A 27,371-nucleotide genomic window follows, 5' to 3' on the forward strand; every position below is an offset into this window, starting at 1 on the left:
GTTTTGGCATCCTAGGATGAAGCTGACTTAGAGCTGCAATGCTGTTTTTTTTTATTATTATTATTTATTTTCTTTATTTATTTTTTGTTTTTGTATGGGCGGCTCCTAGAACAAAAGTTCATCTAGGTCTCGTTGCTCTGTTCAGTTTTTACGCATTGTCAGGGTAAGGGCAGTGTGTGTCGTGAAAAAAAAAAAAAAATCATCCCGCTTAGGAATATCCCATGTTGGATGAAGACAGATGAAAAGGAAGGCAAGAGAGAGAGAAAAAATTTTTTCATTCCACACGGGAGAAAGTGACAGGAAAGAAAAACTGTTTGTGAGCTTATGTGTGTGTTCTGTATTGTGATGTTGTATTTGGGCATTCTGGCTACCTGGAAGCAGCGATCACCTGGACGACTGCCTCCAGGTACTCGTCCCTAGCAGGAAGGCAAGATCTCCCCTACTAACTGCACACCCTCCTCCCTGGCCTTGACAAGTTCCTCATCATTGATTCCTGGACCAACTTCTCCCGACCAGACGTGACACATCTTATCAAGAAGAGACCTACCATCGATCCCTGGACTTGACCATCATATCTTGGACTCCCAGTTTTGACCACCCCACTGTTCGTTATCATGGACTACTGGACCAGCCTTCAGTCTGGATGCGACACAGACTCACCAAATGGAGTCCCAATGACCTTCCTGAACATGACCCATCCACCATAGCAGCACTGACACTGCTGGATTTCCACCAAGTGTTGGCTCCAACTGACTGGCCGTGCTAGCTGTACCTACCCTGCACTTGCGGGGTATCTCTCTTTCTCTCTCTCTCTCTTTTTTTTTCTTTTTTTGGCTTCTTTCTTCTGTTTCCTTCCATCTTTCCTTTCCCTCCCCCTATTTTTCTCTTACAAAATAATTTTTTTTTTTTTTTTTTGTGGTGAGGTGGTTTTTTTTTTTTTTTTTTTTGTCCACCCCACTCTCTCTGGTGAGGCACTGGGCATGCTACACTGTCATCAGGGGCCATCTTCCCTGTCGGCCCTCTTCTTCTGTTTCCTACCCTCCAGTCTTCTGCCTACCTCCCTTACTTTTCTCTTGCACAACTTTTTTTTTTTTTTTGTGTGTGTATATATATATATATATATATATATGCGCCCCACAAGTCTAAATCTAAATACATCAAAATTATTGCCCGACCTATTTGGCCTTAGAACAAGTTATCAGCGAACAACCCTACGCTCTGTTAAAATTACAACCATTGCTCAAGAAACAGCGTTTATCTCATTCTCAAATCTGGTCCTAGCCACTGAAATCCCAGGAAAGTAGGTGGCAGGATCCGCCAGAGTACTCTATCATCAGTGGTGCACCCGGTCAGCCTCCCCGTGGCACGGTGTGGTAACGTCGGGTCCCACTAGGGGCTCGGCGGCTAATAAACCGGAGGAACAAAGGGCACAACACAATATACAGCACATGACCCCCACATACTTCAAATCTCTGGCCCGATACAATGTATACCCGCGGAGATGGGAGAAATCCCAGGAGCCGTTAGACACTAACATACCTTACACCTTACACCCTCCTCCCTGGGGAACTACTAGTAGTAGTAGTAGTGGCATGTGATGCAAGAAAGCAAGTGTATGAGCTTATGCAGCATCAGCCAAAAAAAAAAAAAAAAAAGTTTCCCAGGGAGGAAAGAAAAACTTGTATAAGATGAAGAGAGGGAAGGAGAAAAGAGGAGAAGCACTATCCCGGCCCATGGAAGCCCCAATCCTAGAACAACACAAGAAAAAAAAAAAAATAATAATAATATAATAAAATAAAATAAATAAATAATAATAAATAAAATAAATGAAAGTTAACGCTCTGGACCTTTGACAATCTCTTGGCCTTCTCCCCACCAAAAGGAAATTTTTTTTTTCTTTTTTTCTCTCTCTCTCTCTCTCTCTCTCTCTCTCTCTCTCTCTCTCTCTCTCCAGGGTCGGACTAGAAAGGGTGGACTCCCTCCCCTAAGGAGTTTTTTTCCCTCAAGTGAAAGAAAGGAATTGGAAATTTCATGAAAATGAACCCTGTTTTGCTTCATTCGGTGAACGGCTACTCTGTCAGCGCAAGAGAAGTGAAATTACATTTGCAGCTCAGAATGGAATTCAAACATTGAAACACGACATTTTATGGTGAATTTTTCGGGCGTTGTGTGATAATGAAAATTCAATTTTTCTCTGGAAATTTTTTGATGATATCAAATGCATATCAAGGAAATATTGAAGTATTCAATAACAATTACCTACAATTTCCCAATCCCTCACTATGAGTAATGGATTGTTCTCACAATCTGTTACTAGCTGTGCATTTTTTTTTTTTTTTTTTTTTTCCGTTTGTACACCAGGTGAGATGCATATGAAGTTCCTTCGATATCAGTTTTCGAAGTTTATATCGCAGCTATGAATAGAAATATTTTCTTGAAATTTCGTAAGAAGATCAAATATACATCCATGAAACTGCTGTTCCGATTTAGTCCTCTAGAAACAATTACAATAAAGCGAACTTTTTTTTTTATGAAATGCGCATTGTAGTGATCAGTTTTACGACAGTTTTTTTCTTTCCGTTTCCAGTATAGCTTCCAGTAGATGAATTTCCTTGATTTTTTTTAGTAGATAATACATATTGAAGAAAGGAAATGCAATATTTTAGTTTTTCAAAACCAATTCGTTGCAATTCTTTCGTACAACAATTACGAAAAGCAATAAAGCTACTGTTGTGAGTGAGCCATGCAAATTAGTGTTCGCAAGTAACGATGCTCAACTGTTTGTTTTCCACGAAAGTTGTTTACAGTTTCATTTTCTCCTTGGATCACCTTGGTAACGTTAATGATGTAAGCTTGACCAGTCAATTATCTCTCTGCATGCGTTGATTCGTTTTAGCCAGAGGCACCGAGCTGACGCGCGAATTTTTGAACTAATGCTGTAACGCGTTTTATTTTCAAAGCTTGGATCTTGTTTTGCCGACATCAAAATTTAATAAATTGAAATGTGATAGTACATTTTTGCTGTTTTAGAGTGAATTAATAGTTTTTGCTGAGCGCTAAAGGTAGGAAATCAAAGAATATACTTCTGTTTATGTATATTGAGAGTTTCAATTTAGAAAATTGAGTAGAAATTACGAAAATTATTAGTTTTCTTTGGGGGGGGGGAGCAACTTTCGAGTTAGGGTTAAAAATTAGACAAAAACAGGGCGGACTTAGACCGGGTTAATCTGCCCCAGATTTATTGTAATAAGCAGGAGGGAAACTCACCATGCGAAAAATTTTTTTAAAATTAACTAGATAGTTATTATTTGTACCAGCAATTTGGAGCAAGTACTAGGGGTAAGAATATTCTTGACATCATCATTACTAACGTATTAGATTAAATCACAGGGCCTAAAGTACAGAAACCATTGTCAGGAAGCGATCATGCAATCGCCAGCTGGAAGATGACGAAAGATGTTGCAGTAGTTAAAGGAAAAAGGCACTGGTTTTAACCTCTTTAACAGATTAAGGCACTATATGACTTCTGTGAATTGGGTGGATTGCCAAGGGATGGCAAATTCATTTGAATTATGGAAAACTTTAAAGTAAAAATCACAGAAGCCATGAATGCATACATACCTTTGAGAAAATACTGCAGAAGGAGGATGCCAAAATGGATGACTGCAGAACAGAAAAAGATATCATGGCACACAGTTACAGCACGATGAAAAGTACTGAAATCTACAGCAGGTACAAGTTGAATGTAATAGTACCACAAATAAGGTCAGGGAGGCCAAGGCTGCATAAGAGAAAGCAACGACTAAGAGCACAGATTGGGGACAAGGAATTTTTCATGTACAGTAAGTGCTGGTTATAGTGATCACTGGTTATTAGAATTAGCCGCTTTATAGAATCAAATTTCAAAGAACTGATTCAAATCAATAAATTACACTAGACTTTCACTGTTTATTAGAATCACATTTTTGGTTAAAATAATCAATTTTGAATACTTGTGTGATATTTTTCTAAAGCACATTTCTAGAGGTCAACAACAATGAAACAATTATGAGCGATTCCCAGTTTTCGGTTATTGGGCTTTTGTGTTTGTACAATCTGTTATAAAACGGGTAGTAAACTCACTCTTATTGCATTTGTGATAATATTGATAGCTGGAATTCCGCGTGTTTTGTGAAATGTGTTTTCCCCTTCACTGAAATCTGCTCTTCATTCCTATATCTAAACTTCGTAAACTTTTTACTCTTTATCTCGCTTCGGCTTGCGTGTTAAAATTTCCCATTTCACCCATCCATTCATTCCAAATGTTTGTCTAGTTCTGCCTTGAATTTATTTAAGCTATCTACTTCCAGAACGACAGATGGGAGTTTGTTCCAGCAATCAACTATCTGCTGGCCAAAGGAAAATTTCCACACATCTATTCGACAACTTTCTTTTCTCAATTTCAGTTTATGCACCCTCTGGTTTGTAATCTGAGCAAGAGGAAGAATCCCATCAGCATTGAGCCTGATCAATCCATTCAAGGCCTTTTACAGCTCAATCAGATCACTGTGCAGGTGCCTAGTCTCCAGATGCTGCAATTTTCAGAAATTAAGCCTTTCTTCATAAGAACACTGCTTTGTTCCCATCTCCAGTCTTGGTGCCCTTCTCTGTACTCGTTCTAGCAACTCTAGATTCTTCCTAAAATGAAGCTTCCAGACCTGTATACAGTACTCAAGGTGTGGTCTGACCACTGCCTTATACAAGGGGACAATCACCCCCCTTATCCCTGCTAGCAAAATTCCTGTATATCATTGACAAGACACCATGAGCTACTCTTGCAGCCTTTTTATACTGTTCAGAAAACTTCGTATCTGACTGCACAATTACCCTCAGGTCTCTTTCATTCTCCACTACCCTGAGTTAACACCACCCAGTTGGTATATTTCTGTAGGGTTACTGCTACCCATATACAGTACTTTGCATTTGTCAATGTTATACTTCAGTTACCACTCCTCAGTCCGTCTGCCCAACTTTTCCAGATCCTGTTGCAGCAGCATACTGTCGTTACTGTTATTAACAACCTTTTCAACCTTTGTATTATCTGCAGACTTTGACATTAAGCTTGATATACCTTCATCAATATCATTGATAAATATACAAAACAACAATGGGCCCAACACCGAATTCTGGGGGACAACACTAATAACATTAGTCCACAAAGAGCAGTATCCACTGATTACCACTCTCTGTCTTCTTCCACTCAACCACCCTTTTATCCATTGTAGCAACTTGCCCTTAATACCATATTGCTCCAATTTGTACAGTAGTCTTCCATGTGCAACAGTATCAAAAGCTTTCCTGAAATCCAATAATATCATATCAAAATTATTTTTTGCATCCAGTTCCTTTGTGACCACATCTTAGTATCCAATCATATTGGTCAGACAAGACTTCCCCTTAACAAACCCATGCTGTGTTTGAAGTATTACTGCTGTCTTGTCTAGATGATCCTGCAATGCTTCTTTAACCAGTGACTTCATTATTTTTCCTCAAACAGAAGTCAAACTAACAGGTCTGTAATTACTTGTGTCATCCTTTTTGAATTGGAGATACATTTGCACATCCCCAGTTTGTGGGGACTTCCCCTGAGTCCAAGGATGCTCTTATAATTATGGCTAAGGCTTTGCTTACTTCCTTTGCCACCACCTTTAATATAACTGGATAGATCCCATCTACCCCAAGTGCCTTTCTTATGTTTAACTTCAACAATTTCTCTTCCACTTTGCTCAGTTATTACAAAATCATTTAACTCCCTGTTAGAGTTCGATAAACATCTGGCCCTTTTCTCCTTGAGTAACTCCTCATTTGTAAATGTAGATGCAAAATACTCATTTAGTTTGGCAGCCATCTGAGAATAATCATCTACATAAAACTATTGATATCAAGCGGACCAATCTGATTCATCCTCTTCCTTTTAGAGTTTATATAAGTAAAGAAGTCTGTTGTTTTTCTTTGCATCCATTGTCAAAGATTTCTCATAATCTGCCTTTGCTTGCCTATCCTCCTTTGTGACTTGATTACAAACTGACTTATATATACCTTAGGCATCTGTGTCGCCTGATAATTTATATGCATCCCATGCATTTTTCATCTCTGCCACGAGTGTCATTAGTTCATCTGACATCCATTTGAGCCTAAACCTAGAACAGTATTTCTTAGTTGGAACAAAAAGCCTAGTAGGTTCCATGATTACTTCCTTGAATGCTTCCCATTTAGAATTTGCTGATGGTAACATCATCGGTTGGTCTTGCATGTTGTGTGCTTTGCTATTGATTGACGCTTATCTTTTTTACACTGTTTTAAATTTTACTACCGAAAAAAATGTCAGTGAACAGATAGAGAGTGAATTTGAGTGTAAAAGATTACTTACGAATTATAGAAACACATAACAAATTAAACTTAAGCAATATGTCTCAAAGGGGAGCAGCAGTAAAATTAGGAGTGCCTCAGTCATCTTTACCAAAATTATTAAAATACATCACACATTAAACTCTAATGTAATTAGTGAAACCAGAAAATGGAAACATGAAGGGAAATGCCAAACAGTAGATGATGATGATGTTTGGTTCAATGAGGCCAGCTCATTTAATGCACCAATCAATCACAGCATTTTTCTTCAAAAACCTAACGATGTTGTTGAAAAATTACACGAAGATTCAGCTGACAAGATGGAATGAGAGGCACGTTATTGTTTTCAAAAAACTTCATGAAGAAAAACAGGATTCTGATGGTTCTGCAGCTGACAACTGGTTGAAAAACTTTTGGCAAACTGTGTTAAGCACTTATAATTCTGAAGACAATTTTAATACAGATGAAACAGGGTTGTACTATAAGGATTCCCCCGACCACTGCATGATTTTTAAAAATTCCTCTGCATCTGCAGATAAGAAAGTTAAAGACAGGATTACAGTTCTTTTAACATGGAACATGACAGGAACAATCAAGAGAAAGCCGTTAGTTACAGGCAAGAGTAAATCACCTAGATGTTTTCAAGGAGTAAAATGGCACCCTGTTGAATATGTCGCCACTTGGATGACAACTTCTCTATTTGAAGATTATCTTCGTAAATGGGATTTGCAACTGGATAAGAAAAACAAAAAATTGCATTGGTTTTGGACAGCGGCACAGCTCATCCAAAGTTAACTTTCAAAAACATTGAATTATTTGAATACCACATCACTGATTCAAACTCGGGAATAATAAAAACCTTAAAGACCTTTTATACATCGAATATGAGATGAATTCTCAACCAGTCTATAGATGATGGTTTGGGAACATCATCGGATATCACAAAGCAGATAACTGTTCTAGATGTACTTCATATGACAGTGAGTGCCTGGAATGAAGTTTCTGAAACCTGCATTAGCAACTGTTTCAAAAAATGTGGATAAATTATTCATGATGGGCAACCAAGTCACGATACTGATCACGTTGAAATACCTGAAGACATGGGTAAACAAGAGTTTTTTTTTTTTTTTTTGGTAGTTGTTGGCGCATAAGCTTCTATGGTCATAATGCACCTCCCAAAGTTTTTGCAGTACTTTGATCTAAGCCCGAGGCGGGAATCGAACCCGCGACCTTTGGGTTGCCAGGCAGGCACTTTACCAACCCGGCTAGCCCGGTCGGCAAAAAACAAGAGTTTAATGACTGGGTGGACATAGATGGTGATCTACAAGTCACTACACTTTAACAGATGAAGAAATTGCTGAGTCTGTTACTGAAAATTACTGATAATTTTCCTTCCCCTTGGTAGTCTGTTAATACCAAGAAGGGGGAAAATGAACATGAATCCGAACAAATTCCAGTTACAAAACGGCAAACTCGTGAAGCTATAGCCATCCTGAGGAGATCGTTGGAAAAAAAACTCCAAGCAAGCAATCATGAATATAGACTGATATACAATATTGAAAAATCTATAAATAGACTGCAGTGATAATTTAAAATAATCTAAAATAAGTGATTATTTTGAATTATAATCATATTACAAAGTGTTATGTTTAATTAATATGTACAGTTGGGTCTCCATATTCGTGGGATCTGTATTTGAGGATTTGTGTTTTCGCATTGGCAGTCGCAAAATTTATCATACTAAAAATTTGGCTGCTGCTCGGGCATGCGTGTTTTCAGTCTTGCAGTGTCTGCACGGGTAGCACAGTGGTATTGTCACCATCCTTCCCATACTGGGTGGAAAAAGCCCGGGTTCGAATCCTGTCAATGAACTTTTAGGGGCGTTGTTCACTCCGTGGCTGAGTCAGTCAGTATCCGGCGCATATAGCAGGGTTTTTTCGTCCACCAAAACAGACAAATTGACCAGAGAAAATATGCAATTTAAAGACACAATACACATGGGTACATGTAAGAAATTACTGGGTGACCCTAATGTAATAGTTCTGGTTTCAGTCTCGCAGTGAGCGTCATCCGAGTAGGACGGCTTATGATGTTTATGTGTCTGCATTAAGCTACTTGTGCTTAAAATATTACCTGCGCTTATGTGAATACCAACGAGTTCTAAACGAAGTGCATCTAATGTCGGACAAAAGCCTAAAAAGGCCAAGAAAGTGATGACTTTGAATGAGAACGTGCAGATTCTAGATAAACGTTGAGAAAGGCTCACATATGTGGCCACAGGCCGCAAGTTTGGTATCATCGAAAGTACCATAAGATACGCAAGGAAACAAGAAACTGATTTTAGAGAGGCAGTGCAAACTGGTGGAATTCTTACTGCTAAATATGTGGCTTATGTACGTGATAAAGTGATGTTAATAATGGAGAATGCACTGTTCATTCGGATCGAAGACCAACACAAGAAAGACTTGCCTGTGAACATTAGTATGATTTCCGCTAAGGCCCTCATTCTTTACAACAGATTTAAGCAGCAAACCCCTGTACCAGCAACACTGCAGAAACCACTTTCATTGCCAGCAAAGGCTGGTTCCAGAAATTCAAGAGGTGTTATTCACTCCATAACATAAAGATTATGGGCGAATCTGCTTCAGCTGATCCCAAGACTGCTAAGGCCTACCCTGCGCAACTCAAGAAGCTCATCCAGGAGAAGGGATATAAACCTGAACAGGTTTTAATGCCGATGAGACGGCATTATTCTGGAAGATGCCTCAGCGCATCTATATAGCCGTCGAAGAGAAGGCCCCAGTATTCAAGGCAGCACAAGATGTTGGCAGCTTGCAGCAGGCTACATGACAAAGTCTGGCCTAATTTTCCACATGCAGAACCCAAGAGCTCTTAGAGGACGTAACAATAGTATACTGCATGTGTACTGGATGTGGAAAGCAAAAGTCTGGACAACAAAGAACTGCTTCCTGAACTGATTTCACCATTGCTTCATCTCTGAAGTCAAGGAATACCTGGAGGAAAAGAGGTTCCCATTCAAAGTCCTCCTCGTGCTGGACAATGCCTCGAGACACCCAAGTAATGCACAAGACAATGCAAATGAAGACGTAGAGGTGGTCTTTCTATCCCCAACACTACCTTCCTTATCCAGCTGCTCGACCAGGGGGTAATCAAGGCCTTTAAGGCCAACTACACGAAGAGGACCGAATCGTTGAGGCCATGGACAGCGACAACAACCTCAACATTCAATTTAAACTGCAATGAGATATAACACAAGTAAAGGTTGCTCTGAGAGAGAGAGAGAGAGAGAGATATTTGATGAATTATTGGTTGCTACTGATGATATATAGCATAAACCATTCCTGTTTGGCATCATGTCTTAGATGGTTTAACCACATCTTTTCAGTATACTTGAGAGGCAACCAGACCTAAGACAGTTATGGCTGAGAAAGGCTAGTCATTGTCAAAAGCTTCCATGGTGTAATTTTAGAATTTTAACTGCAAAGAGAGAGTTTTATTTTATTTATAGAGATTTTATTGGTTTATATAGTTTTAAAAATTTAACTGTACATAATTTATAATTTTATTTTAGACATTGTAAAGAATCAGTACATTAAAATATATCACAACTACAGTTTGGTTCTCAACTGTAAGTAGTGGATTATTGGATAAATTTGCTGAAAATATCAGGTTGGTTACCCATGGGAGAAATAAGTCCATGAGCGAAGACATTTTATCAATGCAAGCTTGGGTTTTAATTTTATTTATTTAGCGTATGATGTAATTACAAAGAGAAAAATAAAAAAATATTAATAAAGGTTTGCAGGCAACTATAGGAATTCTCTAAGTGCAAAAATAGTAGTAAGCTGAAAATAACATGCAATAAAATGAAATCTTCAGTCAGGATTTTAGCTTCAATACCTGTAACCAGCTTACTGCTTCTGTGTTTCTAAGTCAAACTATTAATATAAATAAGAGGAAAGGGAACTTGGTATTACAATGGCTACCATCTGGGAAGAAGCATCACAATCATAACTTCATGAATCAATCCATTCCTACTGATGCAAGCGATAGCTGCATATTCTACACCCTGTCCTGATGTAATTCAAGGTTACCAAAGTCTCACAGGTAGATAAACTCAGTTGTCTGAAATCAAACAGCTGATTGATGTATGAAATCAAAGTTAATCTTCTATTTTATGTCAGAGATCTGTTGGTGAATGAAGTAATTTCTTAATGTAATATCCCAAATACAGTACTGTAGAACAAGAAGTCTTGTGAAAATTTATTGAGGTTTGTTGCTAGCTCATGTTTATAGATCAGGAATAGTCAAAAAGGACAGTATTATCCAACTATTCTTTAACTACAGTCTTTTACATAAGCCTATAAATGAAATGGTAAATTTTATGAAAGAATATTGGAACTCATCAAGTCCATATTTTACGTTATTATCATAAAAAAAAGCAGCGTGTGTACCCTTTATGCAAAAAAAAGATGTCTTATTTTACATAAAAACATTTATGGCGGCACTAGAGTAAAACCATTTAAATTTTGAACGATGTGATCGAAACTTATTTGCACTACTTAGAAGGCTGATGTTGATCAAAATCTTGAGAAGCAGATTTTATGCCTGCATTTTATTCGTGCATAATATTACTACCTGTTTTATTGCATAATATTACTACCCGCTGCTTGCTTATTCTACCGAATCAATGTTAGTGACTGAGTTAGCATCGTTAGCCCCATTCAGGAAGTGATGTCATTTAAAATCTAACAGCCACCTAATAGAAAGATGTCAATTGCGTGATTTCCATAAAAAAAATTTGGTTAACACTCAATTGTGCCATTTCCATTACTGTAAGAAAATTTAGTTACCAATCAATGATGTTTACACACAAAAAGAGAGGGGGGGAAAAATGATTCAATAAAAAATCACTAAAATTTTAGGTACTATTTTAGCATCATATCTGAAAACCAAATACTATACCTACTAAGCTTTCATAAATATTTAAGAATAAAATTAAATGCTCCCAGGCATGTAAACCTGAAAGTTGAAGTGAGAAGTTAAATAAAATTTATTCATAAATTTGTAAAATAATAAGAGGAGTTTACCTCAATATAGTACGTAGAACACTTCCGTATGATACTCTCCAGAAATTAGAACGCCGTTTTAATTTCTGGAGAGTATCATACGGAAGTGTTCTACGTACTATACTGAGGTAAACTCCTCTTATTATTATACAAATATCAACGTAGAATGTATTGAGTATTACAGCTCTGATTCATACTATATAAAATTTATTCATAAAATATACCTGATGAAGGCGTGTAAGCAGAATGTAAAGCTACATGATGTCGTGATGGGTCAACTGTAACCATAACAGAATTCATTGGTCGAACTGGAGCCACGGGATTTGAGGCAGAAGAAGCAGAATGGGTTGATGTTGGATTTCCAGTGGAATGCTGAGACACTAGTCAGTAAGTAAAGAGTTTATATAGCAAAATATTTTTGATATAATAGTTTTATGACATTTCTCAATATATTAAAAAAAAATACATTTTCTCCTGTTCCACATACTGAATATTTCTATTACTGCCTAATATACACTGCAAACAGATACTGGGATATACAATGAAAAAATCTCTGCTTAGAAAAGAAGAAAATAATTAATATTGAGTATGCTCCATAGCTGAGTGCTCAGGAACAGAAGTGCAGTAGCACACGCTCTGAGTATACTAGGGTTCAAGCCCCTGACTGCTGAATACGGTCGATCTGCCAACCTGCACTGGACCAGCATGGCAGATTATGCAGATTATGGTCCATTTTCCTCAATTGTTGAGGAGGCTTCCATCCAGCAGTGGATTGATAATGGCTACAGTTTATATATATATATATATATATATATATATATATTTTTTTTTTTTTTTTATTCATGATAACTTCAGTAAATCCCTAGAGCATATTTTCTATAAGAATCCCTTATGCAGTAACTGTATACTGTTCCACTCCTCCTGTCAGACTAACTGGTTTTCTGCTTGAACTCTGACATTTTGTTCTGGTCCTCAAATGTTCCAAAACATTTCACTTGGCCAAATGGATTCAGATCTGGCTGGAAATGGCAGGTTCCATACATTCTTCTTAAATCACTTTGTACTGAAAATACTTTATGACACAGAGAACTACTGGCAGAATTGTTTAGAATGTTACAGGGGGGGAGAGAGAGATGGGGGGAATACATAAACTACTGTTGCATTGATCTAGCTCTATGCCACAAAGAATTGTCAGGCTAATGCAAATACACATACTTTCCAAAACATTACCACAATGTAGGCAAGGATTGCTAATTGTCAAGGATTGTTAGAATTGTTAAAAATGTCACAACAAACAGTTGCATTCATGGTTTTATATGTGACAACCACTGGACCAATTTTAAACCATGTAAAACAGATCACCACTGAACTTTGCTGCAGAGTACAATAAAATCAATTAGATTTTATTTAAGAGTTTATCAATTTTCTTTCACTATCTATTTCAACTCACAACACACTCTTGTGGTCATTATTGATGGTCTATCCAATTTGGTATGGATGGTCACATCACCCTAAGTGTTTCAATGATTCTGGATGGCAAGTTACATATAGTAAACTGTAGCTTTAATATATAGCATCCACTGAACAAGTCTTTTATTAGAAGTAGTGGCAAAATGATGAAAGGCAGCTTATATAGCATCACACAAAAAAGGGAGGGGGATGCACACCTCATTATTTCTACCCCTCCAATAATATCTATCCCTTCTTTAAATTTATTTGAACCACACTTCCTCAATAGATGTAAGTTTTTTCCAACATTTGGTCACTTTCTGGCTGAAATCAAGTTTTCACACGACTATCCTGCAACCATTGTTTTCCAATTTAAATTTGCATCATCCAAGAAAGTGTAAATAAACCATCAGCATTTAGCATATTCAATCAATTTGAAGCCTTACAATCTTTGATCCAAGTCTACTTGCAGGCATCTATGTTCCAGCTGCTGATTTACAGAACTCTGGTCTTTCTTGGTAAGAGTAGTCTTTTGTGCCACAGGGCTAATCTTGTTGCTCCTCTCTTCATCCATTCCATTAGATCTACATCCTTCCTAAAATAAGGCTTCCAAACCTGTATGCCGTGCTCATGACACAGACCAACCATTACCCTACACAGTGAGATCTTCACCTCCTGGCAATGGGATAATCAAATTTACTAAAAGAGGTAACTACCATTAGGGGTAAAGGGAATGGTTATTGCTTTCGTAAAGGCGACTACGATGGACTGAGACAGTATTTAAATTCTATACAGTGGGACTAACTGATGATGTTACCAACAGCAAATTCAAAATGGGAAGCATTCAAAGAACTTATCTTGGAAGCTAATAGGCTTTACATACCAACTAAAAAATATTGTTCAAGGTTTAGGCCTAAATGGATGTCAGATGAACTAATGAGACATATGGCAGAGAAGAAAAATGTATGGGATACATACAAATTAACACGTGACACAGACGCCTATGATAGATACAAGTTGATCTGTAACCAAGTTACAAAGGAGGTTAGGCAGGCGAAAGCAGATTACGAGAAATCTTTGGCAAGGGATGCAAAGAAAAACAGAAAAGAGTTCTTTACTTATGTAAACTCTAGAAGGAAGGGGATGAATCAGATTGGTCCACTTGATATCGATGGGTCAACTGTTGATGATTCTGCTCAGGTAGCTAACAAACTAAATGAATATTTTGCATCAACATTCACACGAGAGGAGTTATTCAGCGAGGGGAATGCCAGAGGTGTATTCAACTCTGGCAGTAAGCTAGAGAATTTTGTAATAACTGAGAGTAAAGTGGAGGAGAAATTGTTGAAGATAAACACAAGAAAGGCACCTGGGGTGGATGGGATCAATCCAGTTATATTAAAGGAGGCAGCAAAGGAAGTAAGCAAACCCTTAGCCATAATTATGAGAGCTTCCTTGGACTCAGAGGAAGTACCCATGGACTGGAGATGTGCAAATGTGACCCCAATTCACAAAGGAGGATCAAAGGCTGACACAAGTAATTATAGACCTGTGAGTTTAACTTCTGTTCCCGGAAAATTAATGGAGGCACTGGTTAAAGAAGCACTGCAGGATCATCTAGACAAGACTTCAGTCATAGCTCAGACACAGAATGGTTTTGTTAAGGGGAAGTCTTGCCTGACCAATTTAATTGGATACTATGATGCAGTCACAAAAGAACTGGATGCAGGGAATAACTTTGATATTATATACTTGGACCTTAGAAAGGCTTTTGATACTGTTGCACATGGAAGACTGCTGCACAAATTGGGGCAGTGTGGCATTGGAGGGAAATTGCTGCTATGGATAAAGGAGTGGTTGAGGGGGAGAAGACAGAGAGTGGTAATCAATGGACACTGCTCATCGTGGACTACTGTTATTAGTGGAGTCCCTCAGGGTTCAGTATTGAGTCCATTATTGTTTTCTGTATTTATAAATGATATTGATGATGGTATATCAAGCTTAATGTCCAAGTTTTCAGATGATACGAAGGTTGGCAGGGTTGTCAAGGACACTACTGACACTATGCTCCTGCAACAGGATCTAGAAAGGTTGAGCAGATGGGCTGAGAGGTGGCAAATGAAGTTTAACATTGACAAATGTAAAGTACTACATATGGAAAACAGCAACCCCAGAGCAACGTATCACTCTGTGGTACTACACTGACAGTGGTAGAGAATGAAAGGGACCTGGGGGTGGTTGTGCAGGCAGATATGAAGTTCTCTGAGCAGTGCAGACGGGCTGCAAGAGTAGCTCATGGTGTATTGTCAATGATATATAGGAATTTTTCTAGCAGGGATAAGGAGGTGATTATTCCCTAGTATAAGGCAATGGTCAGGCCACACCTAGAGTACTGTATACAGGCCTGGAGGCCTCATTTCAAGAAGGATGTAGAGCTGCTGCAACGAGTACAGAGAAGGGCAACAAGATTAGTGAATGGAACAACGGGGTGCTCTTACGAAGAAAGGCTTAAGTTTTCCAAATTGTCTGGAGACTAGGCACCAGCGAGGTGATCTGATAGAGGTGTATAAAGCCTTGAATGGTTTGAGCATGCTCAATGCTGATGGGATTCTTCCTCTTGCTCAGAATAATCACCTGAGAGGGCATAAATTCAAATTGAGGAAAGACAGATGTGGATAGACGTGTGGAAATTTGCCTTTAGCCAGCGAGTGGTTGGTTGGTGGAACAGATTTCCATCCCTTGTCGTGGAAGTTGATAGCCTAAATAAGTTTAAGGCTCAGCTGGACAGGTATTTCGAACGAACAGAGGGGTGAAATGGAAGTGGTTATTTTTTATTTATTTATTTATTATTATTTTTTTTTTTGGCTGATGCTGCATAAGCTTGCTTTCTTGCATCAGATGCCTCGAATAATGCTAATGCTAATCAGTCTGCTGACAAAATTCCTGTATATCATTGACAAAATATCATGGCCTGTCCTGTCAGCCTGAGAACTTTATATCGTACTATACAATTACCCTTAGGTCCGTTTCACTCTCTATTAGTGAATGTGGTACCACCCGCTGATATGATACTACTGTTATCCAAATGCAGTATTTGGTTGTTGTTGTTGTTGTTGTTGTGGGGGTTTTCTGGCGCATAAGCTGCTTTGGCTATAATGCGCCTATTCCTTTATTGTAATAAAATATGAGAATTTCTTGTCGTGTCAGAAAAGGAGAAATCAGAAATGAGTAAAAAGTCCAATTTTCTTCAGAAAGTTAAAAAATTCAGGAAAATTTGCATTGTCACCAATGACATTCTCTAGGGTTATTGGTTTCCGAAGGTTAACCAAAGATAGTAGGGTTGTATTTCTGTCTTGACTGTAGTGTGAGCATTCAATGAGAATGTGTTTCACAGTCAAATTTAGAGAACAATGTGGACACTGTGGTGGATCATCTCCTGTGAGTAAATGAAGGTGAGTCAAATGTGTATGGCCTATTCTTGATCTTGAAAGAAGTACTTCTTCTCGTCTTGATGAACGGACACTGGAACGCCAAATTCTAAGATCCTGTTTAAATTGAAAAAGTTTGTTATTTGTTTGAGAGTGCCAGAGTGCCGTCCATTCTGTTAGGCATGCACCACGAATGATTTGTGGATAGTCTGATGCTGGAACAGGTATATTGGTTAAATTTCAGGTAGATGGATTTTTTGCAGCTTTATCGGCCAGTTCATTACCAGAAATTCCAGAATGTGCCGGAATCCAGCAGAAGGTGATCAGTTGGTGGCGCTCTTCAGTCTGCAGTAATAATCTTCTAATTTCATTTAGAAAAGGGTGAACTTTATCTGCGGAGTTAGATAATGCCATAATTGAGCTGAGGGAGTCAGTGTAAATAACAAATTTTAATGAATAGTCAGAACAGAGATTTTCTAAGGCTAGTTTAATTGCATATAATTCTGATGAGAATATGCTGAATTCAGGTGGAAGGGATGCTGAAATAGTGGTATTTAGGAACACTGCTGCTGCTCCAACATTTGAGTTAGATTTAGAGCCATCTGTATAAATTGGAGAAAAGTCAAAATATCTGTGAGTGTGAATTGCATGAAGTTGTTTCACATTTGATGCTTGAAGAACATTTTTTCCCCACTGGCAAAGGTAAGTGTCACAGGTGGGTAGAGGAGTACACTTCCATGGTGGTTGAGCGCATGTTACTACTTCTTGTACAGAATGAATGGGAACATTCCAAACCTGCATCAGTTCAAGAAGGCGAAGACCAGCTGGTTTTACTATGCTAGGCTTAATTCTGTAGAGGTTTTCTAATGGTGGATTGAATAAGTATGACTGAATTGGATGCGAGGCACAACTTTGTATTTTAACGGCATACTTCTGTAGCAGTGTTTTCCTACGTAGAGTTAAAGGGGGCTCATGTACATCGATGTAGAGGCTATTGTTGTTGTTGTTGGGTTTTTTGGCACAAGGGCCTCCTGGGCCATATTGTGCCTTTTCATTATTAACTTATGACTGAGTTATTAATATAATGGTTATCAGAGGCGATTATAAATATTTATGCTTTTCAAGTATCTAAAAAGTGCTTCAAAATTTGCATTATTTCCAAGTATATCTAGTAAATTTGAAGGTTCCAGCAGATTGGATGCAGAACAAAAACTGGATTTCCGGTTACTTGAATAATTAGGACATTCTATTAGAATATGTTTGATTGTTAGCTGTGTCTGACAGAATGGACATTGAGGTGGGTTTTCTCCCATAAGCAAGAATAAATGAGTTGTGTATGAGTGGCCAATAACGGAGTCTTGTCAAAATCACTTCTTCACGTCTGCTTTTCCTGAAACTAGAACTCCAACAACTGAGGTTCTTTTTTAATCTGGAACAGTTTATTATTTACTTGTGTTTGCCACAGATTAGTCCATTGATGTCCACATGCTGTTTTAACAGTCGATTTATAATCAATGTGTGGAACTTTCAGATGATCGAATGATCCATTGGTAGGATGTTTGGCAGCACGATCTGCACTTTCATTACCTGGGATGCCGACATGCCCAGGGATCCAACAGAAGGTAACCAACTGTTTGGATGTTTGATATTCGTATAATTGAGAACGTATCTGTTTCAGAATGGGATGTTGGGAAAAAGAAGTAGATTGAATGGCAGTGACGCCACTTAAGGAGTCGGTGTATATAAGAGCTTTTCTGATTTGCCGTTTGGTTATGTTATCTAGGACTAATTTTATTGCATACAGTTCTGCGGTATAGATACTACATTCTGTAGGAAGAGACACAGCTATTGAAAAAGCAGCAGAAATTGCTGCAGCACCTACAGCTTCATCTGTTTTGGAGCCGTCTGTATATACTTGACATTTCTCTGCGTTTTCTAAGGCGTGGGCTTTATGTAGCTGCTGGAAGTTGTTGTTTGGCAGGGATCCTTTTCTCCATTTCAGAAAGAAATTATCACAAAGATGTGAGTAATGAGACCAGGGATGTTCAGGGGGATCTACGTCTTCAAGGATATGTTGGAAGTTAATATTCCAACTGTGCATCAGTTCTTGCAATCTAATACCCGCAGGGCGGTTTTCATTAGGTTTGTTACGATAGAGCATTTCATTCTGAGGGTCAAACAGGTATTGCCAGCAAGGATGAGATGGAATACTTTTTATTTTTGCAGCATAGCTACATAGTAAGGATTTTCGTCTAAGGTTTAACGGCGGTTCATTTGCGTCAATATACAGGCTGTTGACTGGAGACGTTCTGAAGGCTCCTGTGGCTATCCTTAGGGCACTATGTTGAACAGTATTCAGACGTAACAAGGAATTGTTTTTTGCAGAGTCATAGACAGGTGACCCGTAATCTAAGCGGGATCGGATAAAACTTTTATAAAGATGTGTGAGGGAGTGTCTATCAGCACACCAGGAGTTAGATGACACAGCTCTTAAGATGTTTAATTTCTTTTGACAGGCCGTTCTAAGGTAGGCTATGTGATTGGAAAAGTTAAGCTTACTGTCAAGGTATAAACCCAATAAACGAAAATTGTTGGTAAGAGGAATCAGATTGTTATTTAAATATATTTCAGGATCTGGATGCAATTTTCGTATTTTACAGAAATGAATTGCAGTTGATTTATTTGCTGCTAATGAATAGCCATTCTGTTGCACCCACAATTTTATTCTGTCTATGGACATTTGGAGTTGCCTTTCGATTGAGATCATGGTTTGTGACTGACAAGATATAATCAGGTCATCAGCAAACATGTATGATTCAACTGTTTTTGGGATGTCTTGTGTTATATTTGTAATTCTTATTGCGAATAGTGTTGCACTTAGGATGGAACCCTGCGGTACACCCTCTTCTTGTTCAAATGATTTGGACATACTGTTTCTATATCTGACCTGAAACGTTCTGTAGTGTAGGAAGCTTTGTATAAATTGGGGTAACTGCCCCCTCAGACCAAAGGAACGAAGATCCTGAAGGATACCATATCTCCAAGTGGTATCAAACGCTTTCTCAATATCGAGATTGAGCATAACCAGATGTTGTCTCCTGATGAAAGCGGTGCGGATGTTTGCTTCTGCTTTTATCATCACATCTAAAGTTGAGTGATTTTTCCGAAAACCATACTGGTTTTGGTTTAGCAGATTGTTTGTTTCCAGAAACCACGTTAGCCGCCTGTGCACCATTTTTTCTAAGACTTTGCCTAAACAGCTAGTCAGTGATATCGGCCTGTAATTATTCGGTATGGTATGATCCTTAACTGGCTTCGGAAAGGCCAGTACAATTGAGTGACGCCATGAGTGCAGATAAGTATTTCCTAAATAAATTCGATTGTAGAATCTTAATAGGGAAAATATTGCTTTATTACTTAACTTTTTTAACATTATATAACATACTCCATCCGGGCCAGCAGCAGTACTTGATGTTTTGTTTAGAGCCTCAAAAAGTTCCTTTAACGTGAATGGCTGATTGTACGGTTGAGATGCCTTAGTATAAAAGTTGATTTTATGTTTTTCTGCAGATGCCTTAATTTTTTGGAAGGTTTGGCTGTATGTGGACACTGCTGATATACTGGCAAAAGACTCAGCTAATGCATTTGCTATTGCTGTTGGAGCGGACAATTCCTGCCCTTTCCAGTTCAGGATTGAGGCTGGAGACTGCACAAATTTGCCATTAAGTGCTTGAATTTTTTCCAGATGAGCCTGCTGTCCGTGTCCTTGTGTATGGTGGAAGCAAAACATATCCAGACGTCGTTCTTTGCTTTTCTTCTTGTTTGGCGGAATTTGGCCTTGAGTCTTTTAAAGTTAATGAAGTTAGCAGTTGTTGGGAATTTTCTAAACAAATTCCAAGCTCTATTTTTTGTCCGTTTAGCATGTGTACATTCCTGATTCCACCAGTAATGACTCTGTTTGCGTTTTCCAGGTAAATATTTAGGTATTGCAGAATTTGCAGCTTGTAATATTTGATTTGTTATATAATCGGTGACACTGTCTATGGACTGAGACTGGACTATCTCATCATCAATCTGGATTAGGGAGGAGTATTTATGCCAGTCTGCCTTACGGAATTTCCAAGTTAATCGCTGCAATGGAGACAAGTTTACTTGTGTTTGAATATCGCATAGAATCGGCAGGTGATCGCTGTTTAGCGGGTTATCAAGGACTGACCACCCCATATTGGCATAAATGGAGGGAGAGCAGATTGAGAGGTCTATTGCTGTCATGGATCCTGTAGAAAAATGGACATAGGTGGGTGCACCGGTGTTTAACAGAGTAAGGTTATGAGCATCAAGCAGCGATTCTATTATTTTACCCCTTTTGTCAATTTTTGGAGATCCCCATAGAGGATGATGAGCATTAAAGTCTCCCAGTAAGCAGAAAGGAGATGGCAGCTGATCTACTAGCTTTTCTAAATCATCTGAGGAGAAAGCAAAATTAGGAGGGAGATATATAGAAGCTATTGTAATGGTGATACCAATTTCAAATCGCACTGCTACTACTTCAAAAGGAGTCTGAAGGGGAACATGTTTGGATGGAATGTCATTTCTGACAAGCATAGCCACCCCTCCATGAGCTGGCGTATCAATACTCCTATCTCGTCTAAAGATGTTATAATTTTTGATGGAAGGACACACTCGTGAATTTAGAAGAGTTTCCTGTAAGGCTATGCCAGCTGGTTCATACCGATCGATTAGATCCTGCAAATCATCTTTTGCATTCCGAAATCCTCTGCAATTCCACTGAAGTATTTTTTCCATTATGTGATTTTTTGTGTTGTTCTCGGCTCTGACTGTTTTTTAGTTCCAGCTTGCTTGTATCGATCAATTTTTGCTTTGTCTTTCCTAGGAAAGACGGGTCGGGTCCCATCTATTTCATCGGTTGCATGTAATTCTAAAAAGTTATCTTCTGAATCATGATGTTCGTCGATGTCCATTCTGGTGGTGGATGTTTGCGGTTTCGTGGTTTCTGTTTCTTTTGGTTTTATTGCTGAGGAAACATCCGTTGGTATGGTGATTGGGGTATTACTTGACTGCTCACTTGTTTTTTGTGTAGGACACTGTTTTGCACTAGAAAGCAACGAACGTGCCCAGTTCGAAATTGATACATTTGGAGGAATTGTTACTTCAGTTTGGATCCCTACAGACTGTGAAGGTTGAGCTGCTGTGGCATATGTTCGCTTTGTCTCTGTTTTGATTATCTGTCTTCTTGCCTCTGAGTATGTCACTTTGTTCTCTACTTTATATTTTTGAATTTTTTTTCCTTGCTTCCATAATTCACAGGTTTTTGAGTAAGCTGGGTGGTTACCCTTACAATTTGGGCAATGCGGAGTGGTAGTGGCACAATCAGATTGGTTATGGTCTTTTGACCCGCAGTTGGGACATACTGCCTCACCTCGACATGCAGTCTGGGAGTGTCCATATTTTTGACATTTGTAGCACCTGATGGGATTCGGAATGTATGGTCGGACACGGCAATGCAGGTAGCCTGCTTTCACAGATGTTGGTAAGTTAGGAGTGCTAAAGGTAAGAATTATACTTCTTGTTGGAACGAGTGTACCGTCTTTTCGGGTCATGATTCTCCTTGCTTGTATCACTTTTTGATCGTGTAATTCTTGGACAATTTCCTCCTCTGATACAAGTAATAAGTCCCATTCTGTTATTACTCCCTTTGAGGAGTTTAAGGTAGCATGGGGAGTAACTTTTATTTGGTGTCCTCCAAATGTTGTAAGCTTTAATAGCTTTACAGAATGTTGAGGTTGAGTTGTTTCTATTAGAAGATCACCTGATTGAAGTCTCCGTACTGATTTAGGTGAACCAGCAGCAGACTCAATGCATTTCTGCACTAGAAAAGGTGATAATTTGCTCAGAGGCTGATCTGATAGAGAGTGCAAGATGAGGAAGGCTGGTACCTCCTCTTTAGGTGTTGTTTTCAACCTCTTTGGTTGAGAATAGTCATTTTCATTGTCATTTGATAGTCTTGAGCTCGATGGCTCTAAAGGTGGAAATGAACTGTTTTCCATCTTTGCTCCTTTCAGCCCCGGGAGAGTGGATTTCTTCTCCCAGGTTACCGGCCCCGCCACGGGGAGGCAGGAGCAGTGCCGCTAGAGTGACCAAGCGGTATATGGGTTAATACGTTAGTTTAAAGAGAAAAAGAAAGAAAGGTGGATTTCCTTTCTTAAAACTTGCTTACAATTCGTAAGACTAAGTTATTAATTAAAGAGAATGTAAAAAACTTTTTGAACTAAATAAGAACTTTGGCTCTGAGTAAACGCTCTATGAATCACTCTGAAATTCGCTTGATCACTATAACGCTTGGCACCCGGGGCCATGTAGAGGCTATGTGCTGATGATGTTCTGAAAGCCTCAAGTACAGTCCTCAAGGCGCTGTGCTGAACTGGATCAAGCCAGTGCAAAGCACTTGCTCTGGCAGAATCATAGACAGGCGCACCATAATCGAGACGGGATCGGATTAATGCCCTGTATAACCGAAGTAAGGAGGTGCGATCTGCACCCCATGTTAGGGCGGATAAAGTTCTGAGTAAATTTAACTTTTTTAAACAAGAAGTATGTACATTTTTAATATGGTCTAAGAAATTTAATTTGTTGTCAAGGATTAATCCTAGAAATCTGATGTTAGTAGTGACTGGGATGGAGATGTTGGAAATTTGAAGTTCAGGATCCAGATGGAGTTTGCGTTGTCTACAAAAATGGATAGCAACTGTTTTCTGTTGTGAGAGCCGATAGCCATTAAGGTCGGCCCATTGTTGTATTTTATTCAGTGATATCTGAAGCTGCCTTTCAATAGATCTCATGCTTTGGGAATGACAGGAAATGGAAAGGTCATCCGCGTAAAGATATGATTCAACTGTGTTTGGAAGCTGTTTAGTGATGGAATTGATTCTAAGAGCAAAGAGAGTGGCACTCAGTACAGATTCCTGAGGAACACCTTCTTCCTGAATGAAAGTTGTAGAGAGGTCGTTTTGGTATTTTACTTGAAACGATCTAGTGTATAAAAAGTTCTGAACAAATATGGGAAGATTGCCCCGTAGACCGAGAGAATAAAGATCACTAAGTATACCATGTCGCCAGGTGGTGTCAAAAGCCTTCTGTATATCTATAGAAACCAATACCAGATGCTCGTGTTTAACAAAAGCGTTGCGAATGGCAAATTCAGCCTTGATCATGAGATCTAAGCATGATTTGTTTTGTCGAAAGCCATGCTGACTATTGCTCATTAGATGTTGAGACTCTATGATCCAGACGAGTCTACTGTGGACAATTTTTTCAAGGATTTTGCTGAGGCAGCTGGACAGAGATATTGGTCTATAGTTATGGGGATTGGTTGGATCTTTTCCAGGCTTCAGGAACGCCAAAACAATAGAGTGGTGCCAAGAAGGTGGATAAATTTTTTCTAAAAAAATACGGTTGTAAAAGACCAGGAGGAGGCGCAATGCTTTGTCATCAAGATGCTGCAGTATGACATAATAGATGACATCTGGTCTGGCGGCACCATTACGAGCTGTTTTAATGGCATGCAATAGTTCAGAATATTGTAGAGGTTTGTTATATGGTAGGATGAGGGCAGTTTGGAAGTTAACAGAATACTGTTCTCGACTGTTTTTAATTCGTTGGAAAGATGTAGTATAAGCTGATGTTGCTGAGATCTCAGCAAAAGTATTGCCCAAAGCATTGGCTATATCCGAGGGACTAGATAAATCTCGCCCATTCCAGGAGAGGACTGGAGAAGGTATGGTTGGAAACTTACCAGAAAGCTGTCTAATTTTTTTCCAAATTAATTTGCTGTCAGTGTTTCTGTTAATTGTTGAGGCAAAACGGATCGAGGATTCTTTTTTGGCTTGCCTCCGTATGAAAAGTGCTTTTGCCCTTTCTTTCTTATAATTTATCAGAGCCGACCGGGCTAGCCGAGTGGGTAAAGTACCTGCCCGGCAACCCAAAGGTCGCGGGTTCGATTCCCGCCTCGGGCTTGGATCAAAGTACTGCAAAAACCTTGGGAGGTGCAATATGGCCACAGAAGCCAATGCGCCAACAACTACCAAATCAAAAAAAAAAAAAATAAAAAAAATAATTTATCAGATTGGCTGTGATTGGATATTGCCGAAACAAATTCCACGCTTTATTTTTTGCCTTTTTTGCTTTGGTGCATTCCTCGTTCCACCAATAATTATAGTGCTTACGGCCCGGTGGATTTGATAATGGTATTGTATCTTTAGCCACGTTTAAGAGATGCGACGTGATGTAATCTGTCACATCATCAATACGCTGGAGACGGATTTTTTTCTCATCGAAAGAGATTGATGACTAAAATTTTGCCCAGTTTGCTCTTGTAAATTTCCATTTCCTGCAGGGTTTTGTTAAAGGAGTCTGTGCTATCAATACCTTGCATACAATTGGAAAGTGATCACTGCCCATAGGATCGTTTATAACATACCACTCTATGGTTGGGACCAGTACTGGAGAACAAATGGAAAGATCTATTGCTGAGGTATGTCCAGTTGGGAGGTGAATATGAGTGTGCGTGACAGTATTCAGTATGGCTAGGTTTAGTGCCTCTAAAAGGCTTTCAATGAGTCTACCTCGTCTATCTAATTTAGTAGCGCCCCATAGTGGGTGGTGACCATTAAAGTCCCCTAAAATACAGAAAGGTGGAGGTATCTGTATGATGAGGTCTTCAAGTTCTTTTAAACAGTATGTATGGTTTGGCTGCAAGTAGATTGACACAAGTGTTAATGAAATATGGAGCGTTATACGAACAGCAACAGCTTCTATTTCAATTTGAAGTGGGATATGCTTTGTTGGGATCTTTGAATTTATCAGGATTGCAACACCACCATGGGCAGCATTTGCTGTATTACGATCTCTTCGATAAAGGCAATAGTTCTTTATCGAAGGAGAAATTTGTGAAGTTAAGTAAGTTTCTTGGAGACAAAGAGCAACTGGCAAATACTGATTAATCAGATCATGGATATCGTCTGTGTTGCAACGAAACCCTCTGCAGTTCCATTGCAAAATACAAGGCATTATTTGTGTTTAACTGATGGAGCTGTATCTGACTGCTTTTTGAAGGTGACTGGCTTATGACGTTCTAATTTTGATTTATCTTTTTTGGAGAAAACTGGCCGACCAGTGTTCATTTCTTCTTCTTCAGCGTGAATTTCTAAAATTGGATCTTCCTGTATAGATGTGCCATCTGTATCCATGGTTGTGTCCTGGTTATTTTTCATTGCATTTGAGTTTGTAATATTGGATGTAGTAGTACTCATTGGAGCAGGAGATGCTGCTGGTATTGTCAGAGGAGTATTGTTTGCCTGGTCTGAGACTTTGGGTTGTTGTTTACGTACACTTGGTTGTTTCTCAGAGAGGACAGTTCTAGCCCAATCAGAAATTGATTTATTAGTGGAAACGGTGACATCTGTTTGAGTGGAGACTGTTTCATATTTTTTTACTGCATTGGCATAGGTTAAATTTTTGTTTATAGTAGGTGTAACTTGTTTTCTTGCTTCTTGGTAGCTGACTTTATTCTCAACCTTGTATTTTACTATTTTTTTCTCTGTTTTCCATTTTTCACAAGTTTTGGAATATGCAGGGTGGTCACCTTTGCAGTTAGCGCACGTCATTTTTGTAGCCGAACAGTCACTTTGTTTGTGTTCTGAGGACTCACAACTGGGGCAGACTGGAACTCCTCTGCACACAGTTTGCGAATGGCCATACTTTTGGCATTTGTAACATCGTAAAGGATTGGGAATATATGGGCGAATGCAGCATAGTAAATAACCTGGTTTTACAGAGGTGGGTAAGTCAGGGGTATTAAACGTGAGAATAATGTTTCTGGTAGGTGTAAGTTGATTGTCTTTTTTAGTCATTATGCGCTTTGCTTCAATGACATTTTGTCCCTACAGCTCTTGGGTTATTTCTTCCTCGCTGACATTTAGAAGATCATAACTGGATATCACACCCTTAGATGAATTTAGGGTTGCACGAGGAGATATTTTTACTGGAATACCAGCAAAATTACTAAGTTGTAAAAGTTTCTCTGAATGTCTGTGGTTAGTAGTTTCCACTAATAGGTCTCCTGATTGCAGTCTCTTAACAGTCTTAGGAGATCCTGCAATACCTTCCAGATGTTTTTGAATCACAAAGGGAGACAGTTTACTCATAGTTGACTAGAGAGGGAGTGGAAAATTAGAAACGATGGGCAGGGTTGCTCCATCCTGTCATGGTATTTTGGTGTTATTACCTAAATCGAGAGTTGAGTCATGGTCATTGTAATTTTCTGTCCTGGAGCTCGAAGGCTCTAATGGTGGATAAGTATTTTTATCCATGTTAGCTCCTTTTGGCCCTGGGGGTTTTTTCTTTACCTCCTAGGTTACCGGCCCCGCCACGGGGAGGCAGGAGCAGTGCCACGAGGTGACCAAGCGGCTGTTAGTTGAGTTAGTACTAAAGGAAAAAGAAACAGAAAGGTGTCTTTCCTTTCTGGGCCTTTGCCTACTACTTGTAGAGTGAAAGAGCTACTGAAATATAAAACAAAATGAAGAAAATGCTATTCAGAAATAAACAGAATATGTATTGGCAAAAGCTCTTTAGCTAGTTCACTTGCATAAACGCACTGAAATCGCATGGCCACGGAACGCTTGGCACCTGGGGCCGCAGTATTTCGTGTTTGTTAATGTTAAACTTTAATTCTTTGTCTATAGTACCTAATGACATAACTACTGCAGCATGATGGTATTTACTAAGCTTTCTGGTTTGGGAATTCCATGTAAATTTCTGAATTTTTTTGTCTCAAATTCCAGGAACAAGACTTTAAGACTTCAGACTTTTACTTAAATTATGCACAATGTATATTACTTTTTTTACTGTATAAAATATAATTTACGAAAATAATATAAATTAGAAAATATATTAGAAACAAGTAAAAAGGCAGAAAACAAGTAAAATTACAAAAATAATA

At 38.8% G+C, this 27,371-nt stretch overlaps 1 protein-coding gene across 1 annotated transcript in view; it reads right to left on the reverse strand.

Annotated features, from left to right (window-relative positions):
- LOC150091099 (uncharacterized) overlaps nucleotides 1-27,371 on the reverse strand; it is a 502,417-nt gene that overhangs the window by 194,443 nt on the left and 280,603 nt on the right. Inside the window, exon 11 of the mRNA XM_090383197.1 lies at nucleotides 11,702-11,857. Within this exon, the coding sequence (XP_090239323.1) occupies nucleotides 11,702-11,857 (156 nt within the window). The remainder of the gene's footprint in view (nucleotides 1-11,701; nucleotides 11,858-27,371) is intronic.

This window comes from Mastigoproctus giganteus, chromosome 1, assembly GCF_048544385.1.
Source record: "Mastigoproctus giganteus isolate SK-2022 chromosome 1, ASM4854438v1, whole genome shotgun sequence".
NCBI classification, from domain to species: domain Eukaryota; kingdom Metazoa; phylum Arthropoda; class Arachnida; order Uropygi; family Thelyphonidae; genus Mastigoproctus; species Mastigoproctus giganteus.